The sequence below is a fragment of the Mustela nigripes genome, chromosome 16 (assembly GCF_022355385.1).
Source record: "Mustela nigripes isolate SB6536 chromosome 16, MUSNIG.SB6536, whole genome shotgun sequence".
NCBI classification, from domain to species: domain Eukaryota; kingdom Metazoa; phylum Chordata; class Mammalia; order Carnivora; family Mustelidae; genus Mustela; species Mustela nigripes.
The window spans coordinates 58,983,003-59,003,412 of NC_081572.1; the positions used below are offsets into that span (position 1 = coordinate 58,983,003).

The 20,410-nt window shown below is 57.9% G+C and overlaps 1 protein-coding gene across 1 annotated transcript; it reads right to left on the reverse strand.

The window, feature by feature from the left end:
• On the reverse strand, positions 1 to 20,328 carry NUP88 (nucleoporin 88). The gene is made up of 17 exons (XM_059379522.1): positions 19,990 to 20,328; positions 17,587 to 17,756; positions 16,723 to 16,848; positions 13,343 to 13,429; positions 12,119 to 12,295; positions 8,727 to 8,913; positions 8,265 to 8,412; positions 5,003 to 5,101; positions 2,719 to 2,809; positions 1,993 to 2,094; positions 1,470 to 1,628; positions 1,117 to 1,242; positions 966 to 1,031; positions 795 to 875; positions 576 to 702; positions 374 to 492; positions 1 to 214 (listed from the first exon to the last, which is right to left on the reverse strand). Exons 1-17 carry the CDS (start codon positions 20,275 to 20,277, stop codon positions 151 to 153), a joined length of 2,217 nt encoding a protein of 738 aa, XP_059235505.1. The 5' UTR covers positions 20,278 to 20,328; the 3' UTR covers positions 1 to 150.
• Positions 20,329 to 20,410: the final 82 nt, after the last annotated feature.

Genomic DNA, 20,410 nt, shown 5'->3' on the forward strand with positions numbered 1-20,410 from the left:
CCTACGTAAAAGCATTTATTCAGTAATTATACACACGAGCGGGAGAGATACACCAGCAGGGCCGAGCGCGCCGACAAGGTCTCCTCCTGGGTCCAGCGTGAGCCCCTGTGGGAGCCGTGGTCGCGTCCGCCCGTGGGGACCTGCCGTGGCTCAGAAGTTCACGTGGCTGCGGATGGCGTTGATCTGCTTCACCATCTCCCGGATGTGTTCACCCCTGTGGGACCACACAGTCACTCGGGTCCGCGAGCGCAAGCAGTGAGTGTGCCGGTGACACCCGCATGCAAGGGCTTCAGCGGAGACGCTCGGGCAGGTGGAGGATCTTGCGCGCTGCCCCAGACCACTGGGCTCCTACCGCCCCCCGCCCGCGACTCACTCCTCCTTCAGCACTGACTGGATACAGCTGCGCTGGTAGGCGCTGAGGGCCATGGCAGGCTTCTGCGGGCTCAGCGCGCGCGCCATCTTGCGCTGCTGGTAGTCCTTCTTCATGGTCACCTGCAGGGCAGGACAGCCCAGGCTCTGTGTGCTGCACCACCGCTGCCCACAGACCTGCCTGCAGACCCACCCACCCCGCGCACCTGCTTGATGGCGCGGCCCAGGTGGCGCAGCTGCTCGGGGATGCGCTGTAGCTCCCGCCGCATGTCACGCTCGCGGTCGGACAGCACCGGCAGCTGCGCGTGGACGCGGTGCAGCACCATCTTCATCCTGTGGCGAGGCAGGTGGGCGACTCAAGCTGCGGCGGCCCCAGGCAGCTTCGGCCTGTTGTCTGCGCCCTGGCGCGCCCCGCAGCCACTGACCTGTTCATGAGGTCTTCCTGCTTCTCCTTGGCCTCCTCGTACTTGTCGGCCAGGCGCTCCGCCATCTCCCGCAGATTCTTCCTGGCGGCACAGACCGAGGGGCTGCGGGCTGCACCCGGCAGCAGAGACGCGGAGACACAGACATGGTGGCCCGCCTGCCCTGGCACTTACCTCTCCTCGCGGCAGTGGTTGAGGTCCTCCAGCTGCTTCTGTTTCTGGTCGCACAGCAGCCGGACCCTGTGGGGATGCACAATCGTCAAGGTGGCCATGCACACAGCAGGGGGGCCACGCGGGCGGCAGGGGGCGCCCCATGGGCCGGTACCTGCGCTGGATCTCCTCCTTGGCCAGGTCCTGCTTCAGCACATACTGCTCCCGGAACACCTGTGTGGCACGGCTCAGCAGCTGCAGGCACTCCTCCGGGGGCGGCGCTGCGGCCTTGTCCGACCACCTGCCAGCAGCTGCCGTCACCTCCCCCGCCCGCGTGGGGCGGGGCCCTCATGCCAAGTGTCCTCTCCCTGCATCTGCCCCTCCCACCCCGTGTCTCGCTGACGGACCACACCCGGTTCCCCTCACACCGGCTGGCAGCACGCGGGGGACACATGGGACAGAGGACCGATGCGCAGGAGGAAAACGGGGCGGGAACCTGGTGGAGCCCCAACGCCCCGAACCGCATACTTCAAAAAGGCAGGATTCGCAACGCTCCGTTGCAAAATGCTTCTGATGTGCTTCTCAAAGGAATCTGGGCTCTCGGCTAGGATGCGGAGGGGAGACTCGGCTGCGGCCTGGTCTTCTCGGGTGCAGAGCAGGGGTGGAGACGCCGGGTGGACCGTGCTTCTGCAAGACACACGGGACTCAGCGCCGTCTTCCGTGGGGGCATCGGTGCAAGTCCCACTGGGGTGTCTACGCGGAGCTGGGAAAACTCAACCAGCCAGAAAACGAGTCTCCAGGGACAGGACGAAAATGCAGCGCTCTGCCCTGCTGGCCACCCTGGGGGAGCCGTCCCCCCTGCCCCACTATCCCCACACGGCCACGGCACGCATGCAGGGCAGGTGTCTGAACGGACTGGGGCGGGCACCACACAACCATCTGTCACACAAACAGACCGTGCGTCTCCAGCGGGGATCCCAGATCCGCCCCAGCCTGGCTGAGGGCTCCCCCAGCAGGACGGCGGAGTATGTGGGGACGTGAGGGGACTTACAGCAAGGGCCGGATGAGGCACTCGTAGCTGCTGGTGATGCAGACCATGGTGGGCCCCAGGATGTCGGGCACGATCCAGAACCCTCGGATGGGTGCTGGTTGCCTGGAAAGACATGGCCACAGGGCTGTCACATGCCTGGGATGCACCGCCCTGCAAGAGCACTGAGCTGGGGACCAGAAGGCCATCCTGCTGAGTCCCGGTCACCTCCCATCCCCATCTTGTGCCCTCTCCCGTGCTCCTTCCCCTACGGGCCCAGCTCCTGCACCCACAAACCCCGTCCACGCGCCTTCTGCAACCCACCCTCCCTCCCGGGGCCCACGAGCATGACGGCAGGACAGTGACGCAGTGACCCTGGGACTGAGCTGGGGTCATTCTCTATCCCCTTGCTCCCTGAACGTCCACGGACCAAGTGTCCCTCAGCCAGAAACCGAGCACAGCGCAGCATGCGACAGACAGATGCGGTCTGTGCCCTCACGGACTCACCTTCAGTAGCGCACCCCGGAGCGCACGAAGAGGGCCTCCGGCAGACATGCCCACGGGAGCCCGCGCTGAAGCCCTGACATGAGCTCGGGGTCATGAGCAAGGACAGGGGCACACGGCGGGTGGCCATCAGGCAGGGGGCTTGACCCACAGCCCCTCAGGTCAGTGGTCGTGTCCATGGGTGGTCTGCGTGCACCTGACAACGTGAATTCAGCGGCCCATGGGGAGGGGAACACGCGGCCTTACCTGCAGGGCAGCGGCTTGGTGCAGAGGATATGCTCCACGAAGCACTTCTGCTCGGCGGCCAGCTCCTGCAAGCTGTCCTTGTCCTCCTCGTCTGCAGGGGAGGGGCCCAGGGACCTGGTCAGCGACCTGCGCACACAGCACAGGCGCCCCCCAGACATGGCCAAGTGCCCGTGCCAGAGCCCGGCCTCGTGTGGGCCGTGCCGGCAAAGCGACTGTGTCCAGGCAGTAGCCTAGACACAGGCTGACTCCGCATCAGCTCCCGGAAATGCGGCCCCAGCAGTGCGCGAGCCACCGCGGCACGTCATGCTCTGGGGTCGGGGGAGCGAGAGCTGTACACCCACCAGGAGATTTAAGTCTCTTCGCGAGGAGCGCCTGGGGGCTGAGTCGGTGCAGCGGCTGCTTCGGCTCAGGTCATGATCCTCGGGGCCCTGGGATCACGCCCCACGTGGGGCTCCCTGCCCAGCAGGCGTCTGCTTCGCCTCCCCGTCTGCTGCCCCCCTGCTTGTGCGCTCTCGTGCTCTTGCGAATAAGACATCTTAAGTCTGTTCAGTTCCCGAAAGGAAGCCCCACGCATGTGAGCAACCACGCGAGTCTGGCTGATTCGTCCCCCTCCCCATCCCCCCGCGGTGGACCGTCTGTGTCACGTGCCAGCCTGCTCTGTGTGGTCCCCATGCGCAGAGCCACACAACAGGGAGCCGCAGCTGAGTTGGACCTCACCCCTCCCCTGTGCTGGTGGACATCCCGCTGGATGGCTGGACCGCTGCCCGCTTGGCGGCGACGGATGCCTGGCTGTTGGGCGATCGCGCCAATGCCGCTGCCAAGAGCTGCTTACTGGTGTGAGTGTGCACACATGTGTGTGCGCCGAGGAGCAAATCGCCGGGTCACACCATGCCAGGTAACACTGTGGGTCACCCGGGGAGGGGCCAGACTGTTGCCCTGCGTGGCACCACGTCCCGGTCCGCAAGGCCTGTGCTGACAGTGCTTGCCACGGCCGATTGGGACTAGCCGCTCTGACAGCCCTGATGTCCAGGGCTCATGTAGCATCTCCCTTCTGGGACCAACGCTGCCAAATGCGTCTCCCCACGCTTATTGGCCGTGCGCACCTCATCGGCCGAGCCATGTCACTCAAACCCCTTGTCCGTCCCTGAACTGGGCTCTTGTCGTCTGTCTGCGGGGCTCCACAAGCCCCTTGCATACTCCAGCTACCAAGTCTGTGAGCAGATCTGGGCCGGGCACTTCCTTCCATTCCGTGGATGGTCCTTTCGCTTTGTCACAGGGTTTTCTTCCACGAGTTCTACAGTTTCACTTCTGTCATCCCGTCTAAGTCACTCTTGTGTCACGGTGTGAGGAAGGGGTCCAATTCTGTCTTGTCGCGGCTGCATGCACACGTGTCCCAGTACCGCGGGTCAGGAAGACCACTCGCCCCGGCCAACCTGTGCTGGGCCCTGCGGAAACCAACAGGGCTGTCCCTCCATTCCACCGACCTACGCAGGTCTCCTATGTCCGCATTGTGCTGGGATCGCCGCACCTTCTGGGAGAGGCTCTGAAGTTGGCAAGTATGGGTCCTTCAACTGGATTCTTGTTTTTCAAGACCGTTTTGGCTATTGTAGGGCCCCATTTCAAATGAGTTTTTGGATCAGCTTCTCAATTTCTGCCAATTCAGACCCGGATGGCATGGAGTCTGCATACCGTTAAATGTTGCCATTTTAAAAAGTACTAATTTTCTGGTCCATGAACATGGGATTTTTTTTTTTAAGCTTATTTCAGTAACATTTTGTCGTTTTACGCTTATACTTTCACTTTTGTTAAACTCATTCTCAAGGATTCTCTTCTGAAGCCAGTACAAATGGGACTGTGTGACTCTCCTTTGGATCATTCACTACTAGTGCATGGAAACACACAGGTGTCTGCAGCCTCAAGCCCTCGGAAACCATCAGCACAAACGCCCTGTAATGGGTCCCCTAGATTAACTGCACAGAAGGCTGCGGTGTCAGAAGGGAGAATTGTGGCTCTGCCTTCCTAACCTTGAAGCCTATATTTCCTCGGCTCCTTTCCTTGCCTGCCTGCTCGACGATGCCGCTGAACATAGGGGCCAGAGCTGCAGCTCTTACGGGAAAGCGTGGGAGGCAGAACCTGTCACCCACCAGCCCGGATGTCCAGCGGAGGACTCCTGAGCCGGAACCAAGTGCCGGACGCTCAGCACACTGAGCCGCCCAGGCACCACGACTCCAAACTACTTTCAAACAGAATCCAGGAAACACACTGCAAAGTACAGAAAACTCACCTGACCCAAGAAATTTGTGAAGTTTATGAATCCAAGTGAGCCCAACACTGTGCACGCCGGCCTCGTGAGTGCAGTGGTATCTTGAGGGACACTTGGGATCTGCAAATGGAAGCACAAATGATACGATGGCAGCCGTCAGAGTACTGACAGTCACCCCAGCAGCCGACAAGCACAGCAGGGGACAGAAGTGACAGTCTGCAGGACCGTCACACTACTGTGTCAGCGGTTTTGAAATTTGAAGATCTGAATTCCATTTTCAAATACATTTTAAGTATTTTAAAAATAAACACAAGTTGTATTTTTCAACCAAAGAGTTCACCAACACGTATACACATGCTGCCTTTCTGTCCCCGCTGTGCATTTATTTACCACTCTTCAAATTAAAATGGAGTGGCCCTGCAGGAACGCCTGTGCCGCACGTGTCCCCCCACCAAGCTACTCTAGGCAGGGCACAGGGCACAGCACACGGGGACAACCGTGGAGCCAGCAGCCCCATCACCGTGCATCCAGGCAGGTGTTGGCTGTCCTTTCTTGATAATGTCGGCTCGCAGGTGGTTTTTCATTTAGTTTAAGCTTGAATTCTTTTTTCTTCCTTGTGTGAGTTTACTCCCAACAGGGGGCTTGAACTCATGACCCTGAGATCCAGAGTCACTTGCTCTTCCAGCTGATCGAGCCGGGCGCCCCAAGTGTATGCTGTTTTGAGTTTCCTTGTTTTTTTAAATACAATTCTTGTCTGACAATCCTTTATATTTACTTATTTTTTTAAGAAAAGATTTGTTGGGGCGCCTGGGTGGCTCAGTGGGTTAAGCCGCTGCCTTTGGCTCAGGTCATGATCTCGGGGTCCTGGGATCGAGTCCCGCATCGGGCTCTCTGCTCAGCGGGGAGCCTGCTTCCCTCTCTCTCTCTCTGCCTGCCTCTCCAACTACTTGTGATTTCTCTCTGTCAAATAAATAAATAAAATCTAAAAAAAAAAAAAAAGAAAGAAAAAAGAAAAAAAAAAGATTTGTTTTAGGGAGCATGTGTGCATGCCTGCGAGAGAGAGTTGGGGGTGGGGAGACTCTCAAGCAGACCCCCCACTGAGCACAGAGCCCAATGTGGGGCTCAAAGTCACGACCCCATGATCCCCACCTCAACCGTCATCAAGAGTCAGACGTGACTGAGACAACCAGAGAATGCTTCACATTTACAAGAGGAAGTATGAGGATCCGCTCGCAGTTTCAATGAAATCTCCTATACTTCTGAGCCCTAGTACCAGGGAGACCAGCTAACGCTAAAACAAGAGTTCCTGAATATTTACGAATAATTATCCCTGCAACTTGATACTTTCAAAACATTAAACAACTAAAACAAGATACAGAATAATTTACACGCTAAAGCTGACTGAAGACGCAAGTGTTGAGGGACACTGGTTGGCTCAGGGGAGCGTGCAACTCGATCTCGGGGCTGTGAGTTCAAGCCCCATGTTGGGTGTAAAGATTACTTAAAAACAAAATCTTAAAAAAAAAAAAAAGTTTGGGGGGCACCTGGGTGGCTCTGCCTTCGGCTCAGGTCATGATCTCAGGATCCTGGGATCGAGCCCCCATCGGGCTCTGCTCTGCAGGGAGCCTGCTTCCCTCCCTCTCGCCTCTCTGCCTACTACCTCTGTCAAATAAATAAATAAAATCTTAAAAAAAAAATTTCGGGGCACTGGCTGGCTCAGTTGATAGACTGTGTGACCCTTGCATCAAGGGCATGAGTTCAAGGCCCACGTCGGGCATGCAGCCTACTTGATGAAGAAAAAAGAGGCAGCTGTCCCCCATAAGCCCCGAATGAAAACCTCCTTTTGTCTGACAACCCTCTTACTGCTGACTTCACAGTAAGTAAATGCTGCAAAGCGAATGTTAGCGTTTTTGTCCTGTTTTACATGTTGGGCTTCTGCACAACTCCCTCTCCAAACAGCATTAGGCTGTTACAAAGCTTTAAAAGCCCTGGTCTGTGGCAGTCCCCTGTCTGAACAATAAAATACTAAAAAGCTTCTCTTCAACTGCCCAAACTTGAGACTTTATGTTAGGCTCAAACCATCTCTTTAGGTCTATGGTTTCCAACGGATTTTCAAAACATGTCTGCACTGAAGTCAACAGGAAAACCTCAGTGCTGGGAAGGAACCAGAAATCTATCACGAAGAGGTAACATCCACAACTGAGCGGGAATCTGCCAGCACCCCACTATTCGGCGGCCACTCACTCAGTCATTAAAAATCTGGGTATATTTCGGTGACCATGACATGCCCTGAGTACGAACATGAATGAGTCAAAAACCTCCAAGCCATACAACACATGACATATCCGCTCTCGGAAAAACTAGGACAAGATCGCCTCCGTCTAAGGTCTCCCAGACACCTGTTCTCTTCATAAGGAACCAAGGAGCGTGTGTCCCTTACCTCACCGGGTCCCCGTGTCCTCGTTTCTAAATTCTGACCCCTACTGCTTGGACCGTCTAGTCAGACGCGCTCAGTGGGCTCCCCCGGCTGCTCTACTGCACGGGAGCCCCGAGCCCTGAAGGCCTGCTGTCTGCTCTGCAGAGCTGGACCTGAGCCGGCGGCTCTAGGGCCTGCGAACAGCAGCTCCCGTCTCCGCCCGGGCCTGGGAAGCCTAGAGGAGACTCCAGGAAGAGGTGGAGGGACAGCGGGATCGCAGGGACTGGTATCCGCGGCCTCGCAGGTCATCCAGGGTCACCCCGTTTCAGATGAGAAGATGGAGCTGGAGGGGCTGACAGGAGGCTGGCTCGTGTCAGAGCTGTCCCCAAACACAGCAGGAGCCCGGCTCCTTCTGCTCAGCCCTTGGCACCCCAATGGCCCCGGCTTCCAGGGGCTCAGCAGTCTCGGCAGAAGCTCCCCAGATGCGCACAGAGAAGCCGGAAAGATCTGGTAGCGGCCCAGGTCAGTTCACAGAGACAAAGGTAAAAGGACCGCGTTCACCCGGTCATACGACGTGTCTAGAAGCGAAACAGGTTTTAAAGCCGTAGCGTCTCAGTGGCCTGTTGTGACCGGATTTTTAACATTTACTAAGGTTTGTGTAGATTCCGGATTTGAATCATGACATAAGCTTTGAACTGGACCAGGAAAATTCCCCGCTGGGTCTGGAAGGCTCCAGACGGCAGACCGGCTGAGAACCTGGGAAGCCCGCCCGGCCTCTCTTGGTCCTGGAGGGCACTCAGGGCTCATTGGCCTCTGTATGCCTGGGAGCAGCCCGGCCCCGGCCCCGTACACGCAGGACCCCGTTACCTCTGTGCAGTCTGATGGGACAAGAAAAGTCTGAATCGAAGGGGTCGTCGTCCCCAGCGGCGAGTGTCAGGGCGAGCTCCAGCTCCACGCACTCGAACACGTACAGAGACGGAACGAGGTCGGCCCTGGAGTCCCAGGACTTCTCCGACTGCGGAAGCAGCAGCGCTAAGACAATCTAGTCTGTCCTGCCCGACAGCACCCCCGCCCTCACCTCCCGACCAAAGGAGACCAGAGGACAGAACAGCTTCTCGTTTCCCGGAAATGCAAATCAGGTTCCAAAGAGCCCACTTGGGGGCTGCCCGGCTCCCTGTGTTTGTCACTAGAGGCCACACCTCAGGACGGGCCAGCCAGGGAAGCCGCATCCCCGTGCTGCGAGACAGAGCCCGCCTGCTCCCTGCCTTCGCCCCAACCAGGACGCCTCCCCCCACAACTCCCCACCCCAACCCCCGGCGCCCAACTCACTGTCTGGTCGTCTTCCTCCTCCCCCTCCAGCACGACACAGTGGTACAGCACTCCAGACTCGGTGGCGATCACCAGGATGTTGGGGACGCAGGGCAGACAGAGGATGGCGCATGCATCATAGCCGTAGTTGTCTTCCGCTGCGGGGTGCATGGGCAGTGGGCCCAGCAGCTTCCCCACACCCCCGGCGCTGCGGGAACAGGGACACATGCTGGTGGGCCTCCGCAGAGGGAACCATGCCACTCCCAGCCTGGCTTGGACCAAGGTCCTGTGGCCGGCACACCCTGCCCCGCCCGTCCCGGAGCTTGGCACCTGTCTCTCCCTGCTCGGCTCTCCCCCTGGTGCTTCTCAACCAGAGACGTCTGTACCCGAGGGACAGGAACAATGTCTGAAGACATTCCTGGTTGTAACGGGTTGGGGAGGTGTTTACTGGTGCGTGGAGGAACAGAGGGTGCTGGTCAGCTCAAACGTCCCTACTGTGGAGGCTGAGAAACCAGGCTCCAATCTAGGCCCCTTTCCCTCATCGCGCCACTGACGGTCTACTGACCGACCCCTGCCATCAGCCCCAGGGAGACCCTCGCTGCCAAACCCTCAGCTGCTTCCTGAGGCCACTCAGGCCCCCCCTACCCCTCAACACCTGTGCTTGGTCCCCTCCCCCAACACAGTCCCGAGGACCAGCGCTCCCTGGATTCTGTTGCAAGCCCCACTCCCTCCCGCTCCACACATGCACAAGAGCACGCTGGGCCTGGATTCTGCACTTTCCCGGAAAATGAAGAGACTCTCCGGGGCTTTGGACATAGTGTTTCTGTAGAGATGCTGTCACTGAGTTCCGGGGGACACCCCAAGGGACAGACATTCAGCTGAGGAAGCAGATGTGTAGCGAGAACTACCACACGTGGGCAGAGTGTGACAACACGGGAAAGCACGAAAGGAACGTGGGGACAGACAGTGAAGGAAGGCGGCGCCTATGTGGCTCAGAGGGTTGAACGTCCGACTCTGCATTTGGCACAGGTCGTGATCTCAGTCTCGTGAGATCGAGCCCCGCACGGGGCTCAGCGCTCAGTGCTGAGTCTGCTTAGTCTCTCCCCTTCCCACTGCCCCTGCCACGCGTGCCCTCTCCCTCTCTACGATAAACATTTTCCCCTAAGACATTATCCATGTATTTGAGAGCAGGGGGAGCAGCAGTAGAGGCAGGCTTCCCGCTGAGCAGGGAGCCCGATACGGGACTTGATCCCAGACCCCAAGATCACAAACTGAGCCAAAGGCAGATTCGTAACTCAGCCATCCGGGCATCCCTAAGTGAATCTTAAAAACGGAAAACCACCCCAAGTGAGATGAGAAAGGGGTCAGGAATGAATGAGATCAACGGCAAAGCGGTTATTCCAGGAGGAGGCTGTGAACGCTGCAAGGAACAGCTCTGGAAAGTTCTGAAAGCACGGATGTCAAGTACCCACAGGAAGGAGACTGCATAGTGGGGACAGGAGCGGTCTAGGCCAACTGAGCCCCAGGAGGGCGGCCCAGGACCGGCGGACCTGGGCTGTCTAGGGGGTGACACTCAAGGCTCAGAGCCATGCATTTGCAGGAGGAATGTGACAGTCGCGAAGGCAGGACGTGGAGGGAGAACTGGGACTTGAGGCCGCTGGTGGAAGGGGAGAGGCTCTGCGCAGAAGATGCGGAGGGTCCGGAGCCAGAATGAGGGGATGGAGAGAAGGGGGTTCGCACTCCAGGAATTGTCAGGGTGAAATCAAGAGAATTGGGGACTGGCCTAGACTAGATGTACAAGCACACAGAAGGTGTCCTGCTGGGCGGCGACAGGCTAATGGCATTGGCACAGAATCTCCCAGACAGGGTCCTGTGTGGAAGCTGGAGCACGTTCGGGTCACGGAGAAGCCGACGGGAGAAAGTCCTCACAACCCTGCGCCCAGTGAGCTCTTGCCCTTTGTCTCCCTCGTGGCTCCGCTCCCCGTCCTCGCGCTCTGAGGTCACTTCCGTGGCATCTGCACGCAGATGCCCCCAGTCCAAACTCCCATGTCAGCAGCAACCCGGTGTCGCAGGCCAGCTGCTCCCCCCACCCACGGCCCCACAGCCCCACCCGGATCTGCCTTTGCTACTACCTGTTGAGCCTGTTCAGGACTGAAGCACAATGTTCAGCCTCTAACCAGAGGCCTTTCTGGTTACAAACCCGCCCTCAATTATCTTCCCTCGACTCGCCCATCCTGACCCGGGAGACTCCGATCTTCTGCTCCAGCGTCTGCCTCTTCTCCCCAGGCCTGCGTTTCCAGCTGTCTGAGAAGCGCTCCCACGTTCCTGTCCAACAGGCAGCTGGACAAGCCCTCGGTACCAGCGCTGCCCGCCGCCCCATTAGCTGCCCCTGCGGACCATGGCACTAGCACAAGAGGGTCACCCCTCGCCCGGCCAGCAACCAGGTCTCCCAGACCCTCCCTCTGTGCCATCTACCATGGGCACCTCTCCCCGCTTCCAAACGGTGCAGTCCAGGTCCTGCAGGCGGTCGGCACCTTGTGCAACTGCGCCTTCAAATGTCTCTCTTCCCCCCGCGTGTCCCTTACCAACCACCTTACCCTTCTGTTAAGAAGCCATCACCGGCTTCCCACGGCCCTACTCCTATACAGGAAAAACCCATGTTCCTTTTCTTAAAAGTTTTTTTTTTACAGATTTTATTTATCTGACAGAGAGAGAGTTCACAAGTAGGTAGAGAGGCAGGCAGAGAGAGAGGAGCAGGCTCCCTGCTGAGCAGAGAGCTGGACGCGGGGCTCGATCCCAGGACCCTGGGCTCATGACCCGAGCCAAAGGCAGACACTTAAGACTGAGTGGCCCAGGCACCCCGACCCCACATTCCTTAACCGGGTGTCTTAACTCCATCACATTCTCCATGGCAGATACTGCCAGCTCTGTGACCTGATGCCGCGTCCCAGGAACCCCTGCTCCTGCCACAAATGTCCCATCGCTGGGCCGTGACTGACACGTGCCTGTGCTTTCATACTCCCTGGGGGCGCCCCTCCCCGGCCCTTGGAGAATCCTGCACTAGACACGCGGCCTCTCCCAGAAATCTTCCCTCCCTCCTCCAGTGTGACCCTCTCTCCCTACCCTGAGTCTCACTGTCTCTGTGCCACTAACGCTGTCTGGGTACAATCGGAATGTTCAACACCAGACTGCCGTGTCTGCCCTTCCCCTTGGCGCCTCGCTCGCCTGCGTCACCTTGTTCACGGTATGTCTGTGGCTGATGGCGAGGAAGTCAGAGGCCAAATGCTCGCTCAGAACCAGTCTTTTCACGGAAACCAAGCCCTACAGGGCCGCCGTGCTCCCGCAGCCTGAAAACCACGGCGCCCAGATTCCGCAGTGGCAGCTGTGCTCCGGGCAGTGGCGCCCCCACTCACCTGTGTGCCAGGCTGATGTATGTGAGGAAGGTCTCTCCGTTCTCACACAGGATGTACAGCGGGTGCGCCACGACCTCGCCCTTGCCCTTCTGCGCAAACACGCTCCTCGGGACGGCGCATAGCGGCCCGAAGTCAAAGGCGACGGCCGTCTCCCCCAGGGACGCTGAATACGCCCTCCTGCGGAGACAGGTAAAGCCCCGGCCTGTTAGGAACGAAACAGCAGCAGCAGGAACCAGGGATGGAATTTGCATTCAGTGAGGAAGGGAAAGAAAGAAAACAAAAACCCCACACCCAAATGACAGAAGCGTTGGCCTACAGCGAGGCTCCGGCTCCAGCAGCTTAAACCCGCAGACATGCACGAACCAGAGACGAAGAAAGCCTGAAAAGCCACTGAGAATGGCATAGGTTCCTGCCACACATCTGGGAATCTGACAGCCCCCCACCCCCAGCTCGTGATAGCAACGCCCGAGACCCAAGAAAGGAGCACACGACGCAGCGTCAGCAAAGGATGTCACGAAGGAAGTGGAGGGGAGGAACCCTGACGGGCTGCGATCTGAGCTCAGAGCCAGAGGACGGGTGGGAGCACGGGTAAGGGTGGGCTGCGTGAGAACGAGGGGTGAGGTGACTGAGGTGATGCCTGCTGGAAATCGGCGGGGGGGGGGGGGGGCAGCAGGGACGCACAGCCCTCTGCTTTATACCCAAGTGTCCCCCGGCTGCTGCGCGAGGAGACACAAAGGAGACCACAAGACGTTTCATTTTCTCTTTAATATTTTCCCGTAGGCGTTCCCAATTTCCTACAGAAAACACACACGACCTTTGTAATTACGGCAGACAAGTGATAAACGTGCTGTCTTTGGGGGCGCCTGGGGGGCTCAGTGATTAAACATCTGCCTACAACTCCGGTCATGACCCCGAGCTCCTGCTCAGTGGGAAGTCTGCTTCTCCCTCTCCCTCTGCTGCTTCCCCTGCCTGTGCCCTGTGTCAAATAAATAAAATCTTTAAAAAAAAAAAAAAAAGAGAGAGAGACACCCCGTCTGTGTTTTGAAGGTTGGTATAACTGCTCATCCAGGAAGACCGCAGCCCCACACGAGGCTCCGAACACGGGTGTTTTCTCGCCGCTGAGAGCGTGCTGGTCAGCGACAGAAAACCTTGAGTGTCTGTGAAAAGCACATCTGTGATCCCAATAAGCTGAAAAACCGTTTCCGGACACGAAGAACAACTTACCCTTTATTGAGTATCAGGCTTTCCTCCTCCGCCTCTGAAAGGACGATGACTCTGGCAGGGGTCTGAGGCTCGCGCAGAGAATAGACCCTAGGAGCGGGTGGGAGAGAGCTGCACTCAGAGCTCTGCCATCCCGAGTCTGCCCTTGGTCTGGCAGGTCGCTGCTTTGGTGCCGTCCTGCCAGGCTCATGACCGTGTCTCTGCCAGAGTGGTGCGCTGCACCTGCTCTCCGACGACGGCACCTCCAAAAACTCTCCCCGTCGTCACGAAGTCCCTCCAAGTGTCCTGCAGGCCGTCCTGCCCCACTCCCCCATCCTGAGGCCCTGGGCACACACCCCCATCCAGGTGCCGCCCGACTGCCCTGAGCAGCCGAGCTCCCCTGTGCCGCCTGCCCCTGCCTGGTGCACACAAGCCTTGTAGAGGAGCCGCATGCGTGGCAGCCCCGGGCCGCGGGGAGGGACGCTGGGTCCCAGTCTATAGGCACTGCCCTTACACAAAGATGCAGTATCACATCACCCCTACTTTCCCAAAGGGAAGTATAAAACGGGAAAAATTTTTTCTTGCCAGCATCATTTGATTTAAAATAACGTAAACTTTCACAGCACGTGGCTACAGTGCGGAGAACTATCTAAAGGCCAGTATCGTTGTTAGCAACCCGACATCACTTACAAACCCTCACTGAGTTAATCACTCACCTCCACAACCTTGAGAAACTCTGAACATCGTTTGTTCTACTACCAGTAAAATGTCTTACCAGAGATTTCTGATGAAAACATGACCCAACAGCACACACGCACTGTGGTCTCTCTGCGAGTAAGCAGCGCTGACTTTAAATCAAATGTGCCTGCCGGAAGGGACGGGCATGGCGGGGGGCATGGGGGCCAGGGGTGGGTAGGGAGAGCTTGGTGCCTGGAAACTGTCAACAGGGTCCAAAGCTTAGGATACACAGTAACTACCCGTATGTGTCTTTTTGTTTGTTTCTTTAGAGAGTAGGAAGGGACAGAGTGACGGAGAGAGAGAACCTCAAGCCGACTCCGCATTGACCACAGAGGCTGACGTGGGGCTCAATCTCAGGACCCTGAGATCACAACCTGAGCTGAAACCAAGAGTCGGACGCTCAACAAACCAAGCCCCGCCAGGTTCCCCATGTTTAAAAAAGAAGCTTCAACAGCTGAGACCAAATACATCTCCTCTCAAGCTTAACTACAGGAAGGTCTGGGCTAGCAGCGCCCTTTCCTGCCGCCCAGTTTCCCAGGGGAGGAAAAGACGACCAGGGGAGGGGCGCCTGGGGGCTCAGTCAGTGCAGTGTCTGCCTTCGGCTCAGGTCATGATCCCAGAATCCTGGGATGGGAGTCCTGCATCAGGCTCCCTGCTCAGCGGGGAGTCAGCTTCTCCCTCTCCCTCTGCCCCTCCCCGGGCTTGTGCTCTCCTTCACTGACAAGTAAAATCTTTTTAAAAAGACAAACGTAGGGCGCCTGGGTGGCTCAGTGGGTTAAAGCCTCTGCCTTCGGCTCAGGTTGTGGTCCCGGAGTCCTGGGATCGAGCCCCACATCGGGCTCTCCGCTTCCCCTTCTCTCTCTGTCAGGGAGCCTGCTTCCTCCTCTCTCTCTGCCTGCCTCTCTGCCTACTTGTGATCTCTGTCAAAAAAATAAATAAATAAAATCTTAAAAAAATAATAAAATAAAAAATAAGTAAAAACACAGACGTGCTGAAAGACCAAGAGAGGGGCATCAGGAGTCCTTCCTTGGACATAACAACCTCTGTGACAGGAGGGTGTCCAGCTCTAAAGCCAGATGGGCAGGGAGGGAGACACTCTACCAGATTCAGGGGGGCTTATAATGTGGGGAGACGGGCTCTCGTGTCCTCGCGGAATCCAGATGTGCCGCTTCGAAGCTGCAGGTCCCAGGTAAGGAATCCCTGAGTGAACCGGACAGGTCACAGGCTGGGGTTGGGGGCTTGTGAATGCTACACAGTATCTACCACTCACACATCACACATCAGGGGGTGGGCTGGAGCAGTGTGAGAAAGGACTGTGGGACTGATGCCCAGGTCCCTGTGGCTGTTGGAGGGCAGAGCAGTCACCCTCCAGGACAGCAGGGTGGTCACCATGATGCCACAGGAAAGACTGCAATGGCGGCACAAGTGTGAGGACCCTCCCTCTCCAGAGAGGCCCTGGGCCTGATCGCGGACAGAGCCAGTGGGCGACAGTGCTCCTCAGTGATGAGCAGCCCCTGAAGTAACACACGTTTGTACAGAGGAGCCGTGTCAATGGAGGCCACCAGCAGCAGATGGGGCCAGACGACTCGGAAATCAGGCTCGGGCCCATTGCCTGCTAGCCAGCCAGCCTCAGCTCCCTTCACTCCCGAGGAAGCAGGAGGCAGCCCCCTTCCTGCACATCACCCCGCCTCCAAGTGTGGGGGCAGAAGCAAGAGCCAGATCAGGTCATGCCCTCTGCACAAGTGTCCCCTCCCCTGGGGTCTGGCCTGTGTGACGGGCCAGGACCCAGAACTGGTATGGACTGGACATCAGAGCTCCGAACTAGACACACTGAGTTGAGCAGCTGAAAGTAACCAGACAGCGATGAGATCTGTGTAAAAGGCCCAGAAGGGGTCATCAGCCAGCGGTAAAGGAGGAGCTCGCAGGGCACAGTTAAAAGTGGTGAGGAGGGGGGCGCCTGGTGGCTCAGTGGGTTAAGCCGCTGCCTTCAGCTGGGGTCATGATCTCAGGGTCCTGGGATCGAGTCCTACATCAGGCTCTCTGCTCAGCGGGGAGCCTGCTTCCCTCTCTCTCTCTGCCTGCCTCTCCATCTACATGTGATTTCTCTCTGTCAAATAAATAAAATCTTAAAAAAAAAAAAAAAAAAGTGGTGAGGAGGGAAGACGAAGCTGTCTGCAGCTCAGTGAGGTCCTGACACAGCTTTTACATAAGGCAGATCCAGGAAGCTAACTTCGTAAATACCACAGAATTCTCCGTAGGAATAGGGCCTTTAATCAGAGTTCAAAACCTGTCCAATCAAACCAGCTCGTTTTACGGAGCTGGAAACTGAGCTCCTCTCAAGTTTAAGATCTCCAAGACAGAAGTGGCGAGAATTCAGATCTCTCAACTCCCAGTTACACTCTCTGCTCCCCACGGGGCATCGCCTCCAGCAGAGCACCAGGAGAGGGGTTAGGGTTAGGCTCCTGGGCAGGTTAGCGAAGAAGTGTCAAGGTGGGAGGCCTGACTGGGCAGATGAGCAGTAATTAAGGCCTCGAAGTTAGCGCAGTCGGACAGCCTGCTGGGCCTGTGTGGAGAGCAGCCTGAGACAGGTGCTGTGATCCCCAGTGACCCACCTGGGGGCCCACCGGCCGTCCCTGTGCAAAGCTAGAGACAGAAAGACATCACACCTTATCACGTTGTCTGACGTCAAGAGCACGACGTGGGGGTCCAGCAGCTCACTGGGGTACCAGGCGGCGTGCTTCAGCGTCAGAGATGGAGAGCTGGTGAGAAATCTCTCAGCGACGGGAGTGGTACTGAAATGAAGACAGTAGTTTGTCCAAAACTTTCTGCAGAATGTGGACCAAAGACCTTCTATGGGAAAACCTATCTTAACACTCTGCTCTCATTCCCTTCACCATCTTTCTTCCTCCCACATTTTGCAGAGAAGAGCACTCGAAGCCCCCATTCAGTGAGCACACATGAGGACCCACACGAAACCAATTTCTAAATCAGAGTTTCACACCGGCCCTCATGAGGGACTCCACACACACTAACTGCTGCGGTTGCCTTACTGGCCTGGGAAGAGAATCAGACACTATGTTCCAACCGCGGAAACGGGGAAACGGATTTTTTCCTTTTTTTTTCGGAAACAGATTTTAGAAATGAAACGTTGCAGAACTAAAGGCGGTTTCTATCTTACGCTCGTCAACACATCTTTCAGGCTCTGGCTTTTCCAGATTGTTGAAAAGATACAAAAATTAAGATTAGTTAAATTAAACTGACTCATATGTAGTAACTGCTTTTCAAAAGTTATCTTATTTCTACACACACGACCAAGCTGAACTCCGGTTAGCCGGCTATGAGCCGTCAGGCAGAAGGGCAGGCTCGCAGGCAGGTGCAGATTGTATCAGCAGGAAGCCCGGGTGCGGCCCAGCTGGCGGCCTGTACTGTTGGATTGGCAGCACAGACAATGTAGCTGGCGAACCAAGGGGCCTGAGCCGCTGTCCGCGTGTGTTCCAAACCGACAAATGATAAACGGATATTCAACTTACCTGCAGTTCACTGTTGATTTTCCGCCTTCAAATTCAGAGTTCTTCCCCCATCTCTTAGGTAGCTCTAACACCGTAAGTCCTTTGGTTCCCACAAGCGCTATGTGATGCTGCGTTGGACTTAACAGGACTTCGTAGACTTCAAACAGGGGTGGATTTATGCAGAGCAATCTCTGGAAAACAAAGCAAACTGGTCACAGTTCACGTTGCAGTAAATGCACGGTAATTCCTAGAAAGCACGACTGTCCCGGTGTAGTTTGGTCGGGCACCGGAGGCAGGCGCTGCTTTCCTCGCCAGGAACTGCAGGGCAGTGACGCCTCCTGGGTTCACACCTGGGCTAGGGACTCACTGGAGATTTTTAACCACTGAGATCGGGACATAACATAAACCGCACCAGACTTCCTTCCCTTGAAAAACAAACACTACACATCAATTGCCTTTTTATGACCAAACTCCAGCCTGCCCTGGACAGTCTCTATGCCCACTCAGGTCAGCCTATGTCCACAAAGCCACCAGGCTCTGTCAGCCTCTGCGTCTCTTGACAGCTCTTCCTTCTCCTTCTGCGGCGGCTGTCACAGTTGGGAAGACCTCCTGACACACTACCCCGATCTTCCAGCCGGGGTACGTGTGTCTCCTCTGCACTCTGGATGACTCTGTCGCGGTCCTTGTCAGCCTGCACTGAGGTCACCCCGACCGTCCTGCACAGCTAACCGAATTCCTGACACTGTGTCCTTCCTCGTGTACCCTCAGCACAATGCATGGCATAAAGCCGGCTCCAGGTGTTTCAGCGCAGCAAGAAGTGAACTCAGAGCGTTCATAACTGGCGGCTGCTGTTCGGTATCAGGAACGGGACCGGGACAGAAGAGCTTCAAGAGCTCGTGCGGTTAGACCTGCACAGCAGAATCACAGAGCCACGGCATTTTTGGGGGTTCTCAAAACTGCTTGTCCCCGTGTCACCAGCCCTCACAACAACGCACTTCCTCGGAGCGGCATGTCCTGCTGCTTCTCTCCTGACCACCCACACTCCCATCTTCTGTCCTTTCTACTTCCACTCATAAAGCAGGAGACGCCAATGTATCACTCACCCTCCCGTAAGGAGAAACCCTCAGCCAGGATCTTTCCACACACCACCACTCTGCACACAGCACACGAGGAGCGCTCTACCGCCCGTCTCCCTGCTGCGGCTCAGCGGCCTTTCGCCGAGTCCAGCCAAGTGCATGTGTCTCCCGTCGGTGGTCCTCGCTGACTCCGCCATCTTCCTGTCCGATCGGGTCCATCTCAAACTGAACAGAGGCCACTGCTCTCGGAATATATTTACCCTCCAAACACCTGAGATCACGCGTGACAATTACAAACATAGGGGCTTTGCTTTACTTGGTTTCTGAAGTCACTATTCTCCTTTAATCAACGTTTAAATCTGCAACTCACGCGGGGCCGCTTTCTTGCCGGTGAGATTCTGGAAGGCTGAGAGCCACTCAGCCCTCAGTTTCCTGAGTGCCACCCTCTCCGGGCAGCCTGGGAAGAACGGGGATACAAAAGCAAGACCGACAGGCATGACCCTGCCTGGGTGGCGGTGGAGTAGAAAAGAGGGACAGCGAACACCATGGACTTAATCAGGGCCGCTCTACGTGCTGCTGAACAGGGCCGCCCAGCGCCTCGGATCACTCTGGCCAACAGAAATTTTACAGGAACAGAGGGTCAACTTGGGACCGGTCTTCAGAACCCCAGAAACACCCCCGCACCTTGACAAAACCCCCGCATTTCTCCCCCGCAGGCACTGGGCAGGGGCTCACGACAGAAGGCACGAGTCAGAACGGGCGACACCTCTGCTACGTTTTCCAGTCTTTAGAAGACCCGCACGCGTGTACCACGGACGACCGTCCCCTCAGGCCAGCGCCGGACCGCAGGAAGCCCGGCGCGCCGCTGCTCGCGTGCACGTGCTTGTGCTCACCCAGAGTCCAGGCAGCTCCCGCCCGACCCGGCGGCGGCTCATCCTCTCGCGGGGAGAGGAAGCAGGACCGGGGACCCCTCCTCCACGTCGGCACGAAACCGCGAGCGGCCGCTTCCAGACCGACCCCGACTCGGCGCTCACAGCGACCGCGGCAGGAGGTCGAATCTGTCCCCGCGACCTGGCGGGTGTCGCCCCACGAAAACGGAGTCTCAGACCCAGCCCGCCGTGCTCGCCTGCTGGGTTTCGCCTCGGAGCACCTGCACGCGGCTCCCCGGCCGCGCCCCCGGCCCGGGCCCCCCGAGAGCACGCGGGCGTCCGCAAGCCTCCGCCGGGGAACGGCGCCCGGCCACGACAGGCTACGAAGCGGCCGCGCCGAAGCGGAAGGCGGCGGGGGGGGGGGCGCGAGGAGACCCGGGGGCGCCGCGCCCCCGCGCAGCACGCGCGGCCCGGCCCACCTGGTACTGGGACAGGGACGGCTCCTCGCCCGCGCCGCCGCCCCGCAGGCGCACCACCAGGAACGAGCCGCCGTCGCCGTCCCACAGGAAGAGCTCTCCGCCCAGCCCCACGACCAGGCTCCTCGTCAGCGGCGGCGGCGGCGCGGACGGCGACGGGCACGCCGGCTTCTCTGCCTCGCCGGGGCTCTGGCTCTTCAGCGCTTCGCGGAGCCGCAGGAACACGACGTGGTTGGGCAGCCAGGACTGCCACGGCTCCGCATCTCCCGTGGGACCCTCCGCCGCTGCCATCTTAACCCGACTGCGCGCGTCGCCCCCGTGATGCCGCGCGCCGCTGAGCACAGCCCATCCGCGGCCCGCCGGCGCGCTCCGGCCAATCAGCGAGCGGGCAGCCGGGGCACGCGCGCCTCGGGGGCGGGGCGAA

Excerpts from the sequence above, each read along its gene's own strand:
- NUP88 (XM_059379522.1), bottom strand. The coding sequence starts at position 20,277 with ATGGCAGCGGCGGAGGGTCCCACGGGAGATGCGGAGCCGTGGCAGTCC. Across the intron at positions 2,810-5,002 it reads TCACAAATTTCTTGGGTCAG|ACGAGGAGGACAAGGACAGC; the intron begins GTGAGTTTTCTG and ends CCTCCCCTGCAG. Across the intron at positions 1,032-1,116 it reads AAGGAGGAGATCCAGCGCAG|GGTCCGGCTGCTGTGCGACC; the intron begins GTACCGGCCCAT and ends GCATCCCCACAG.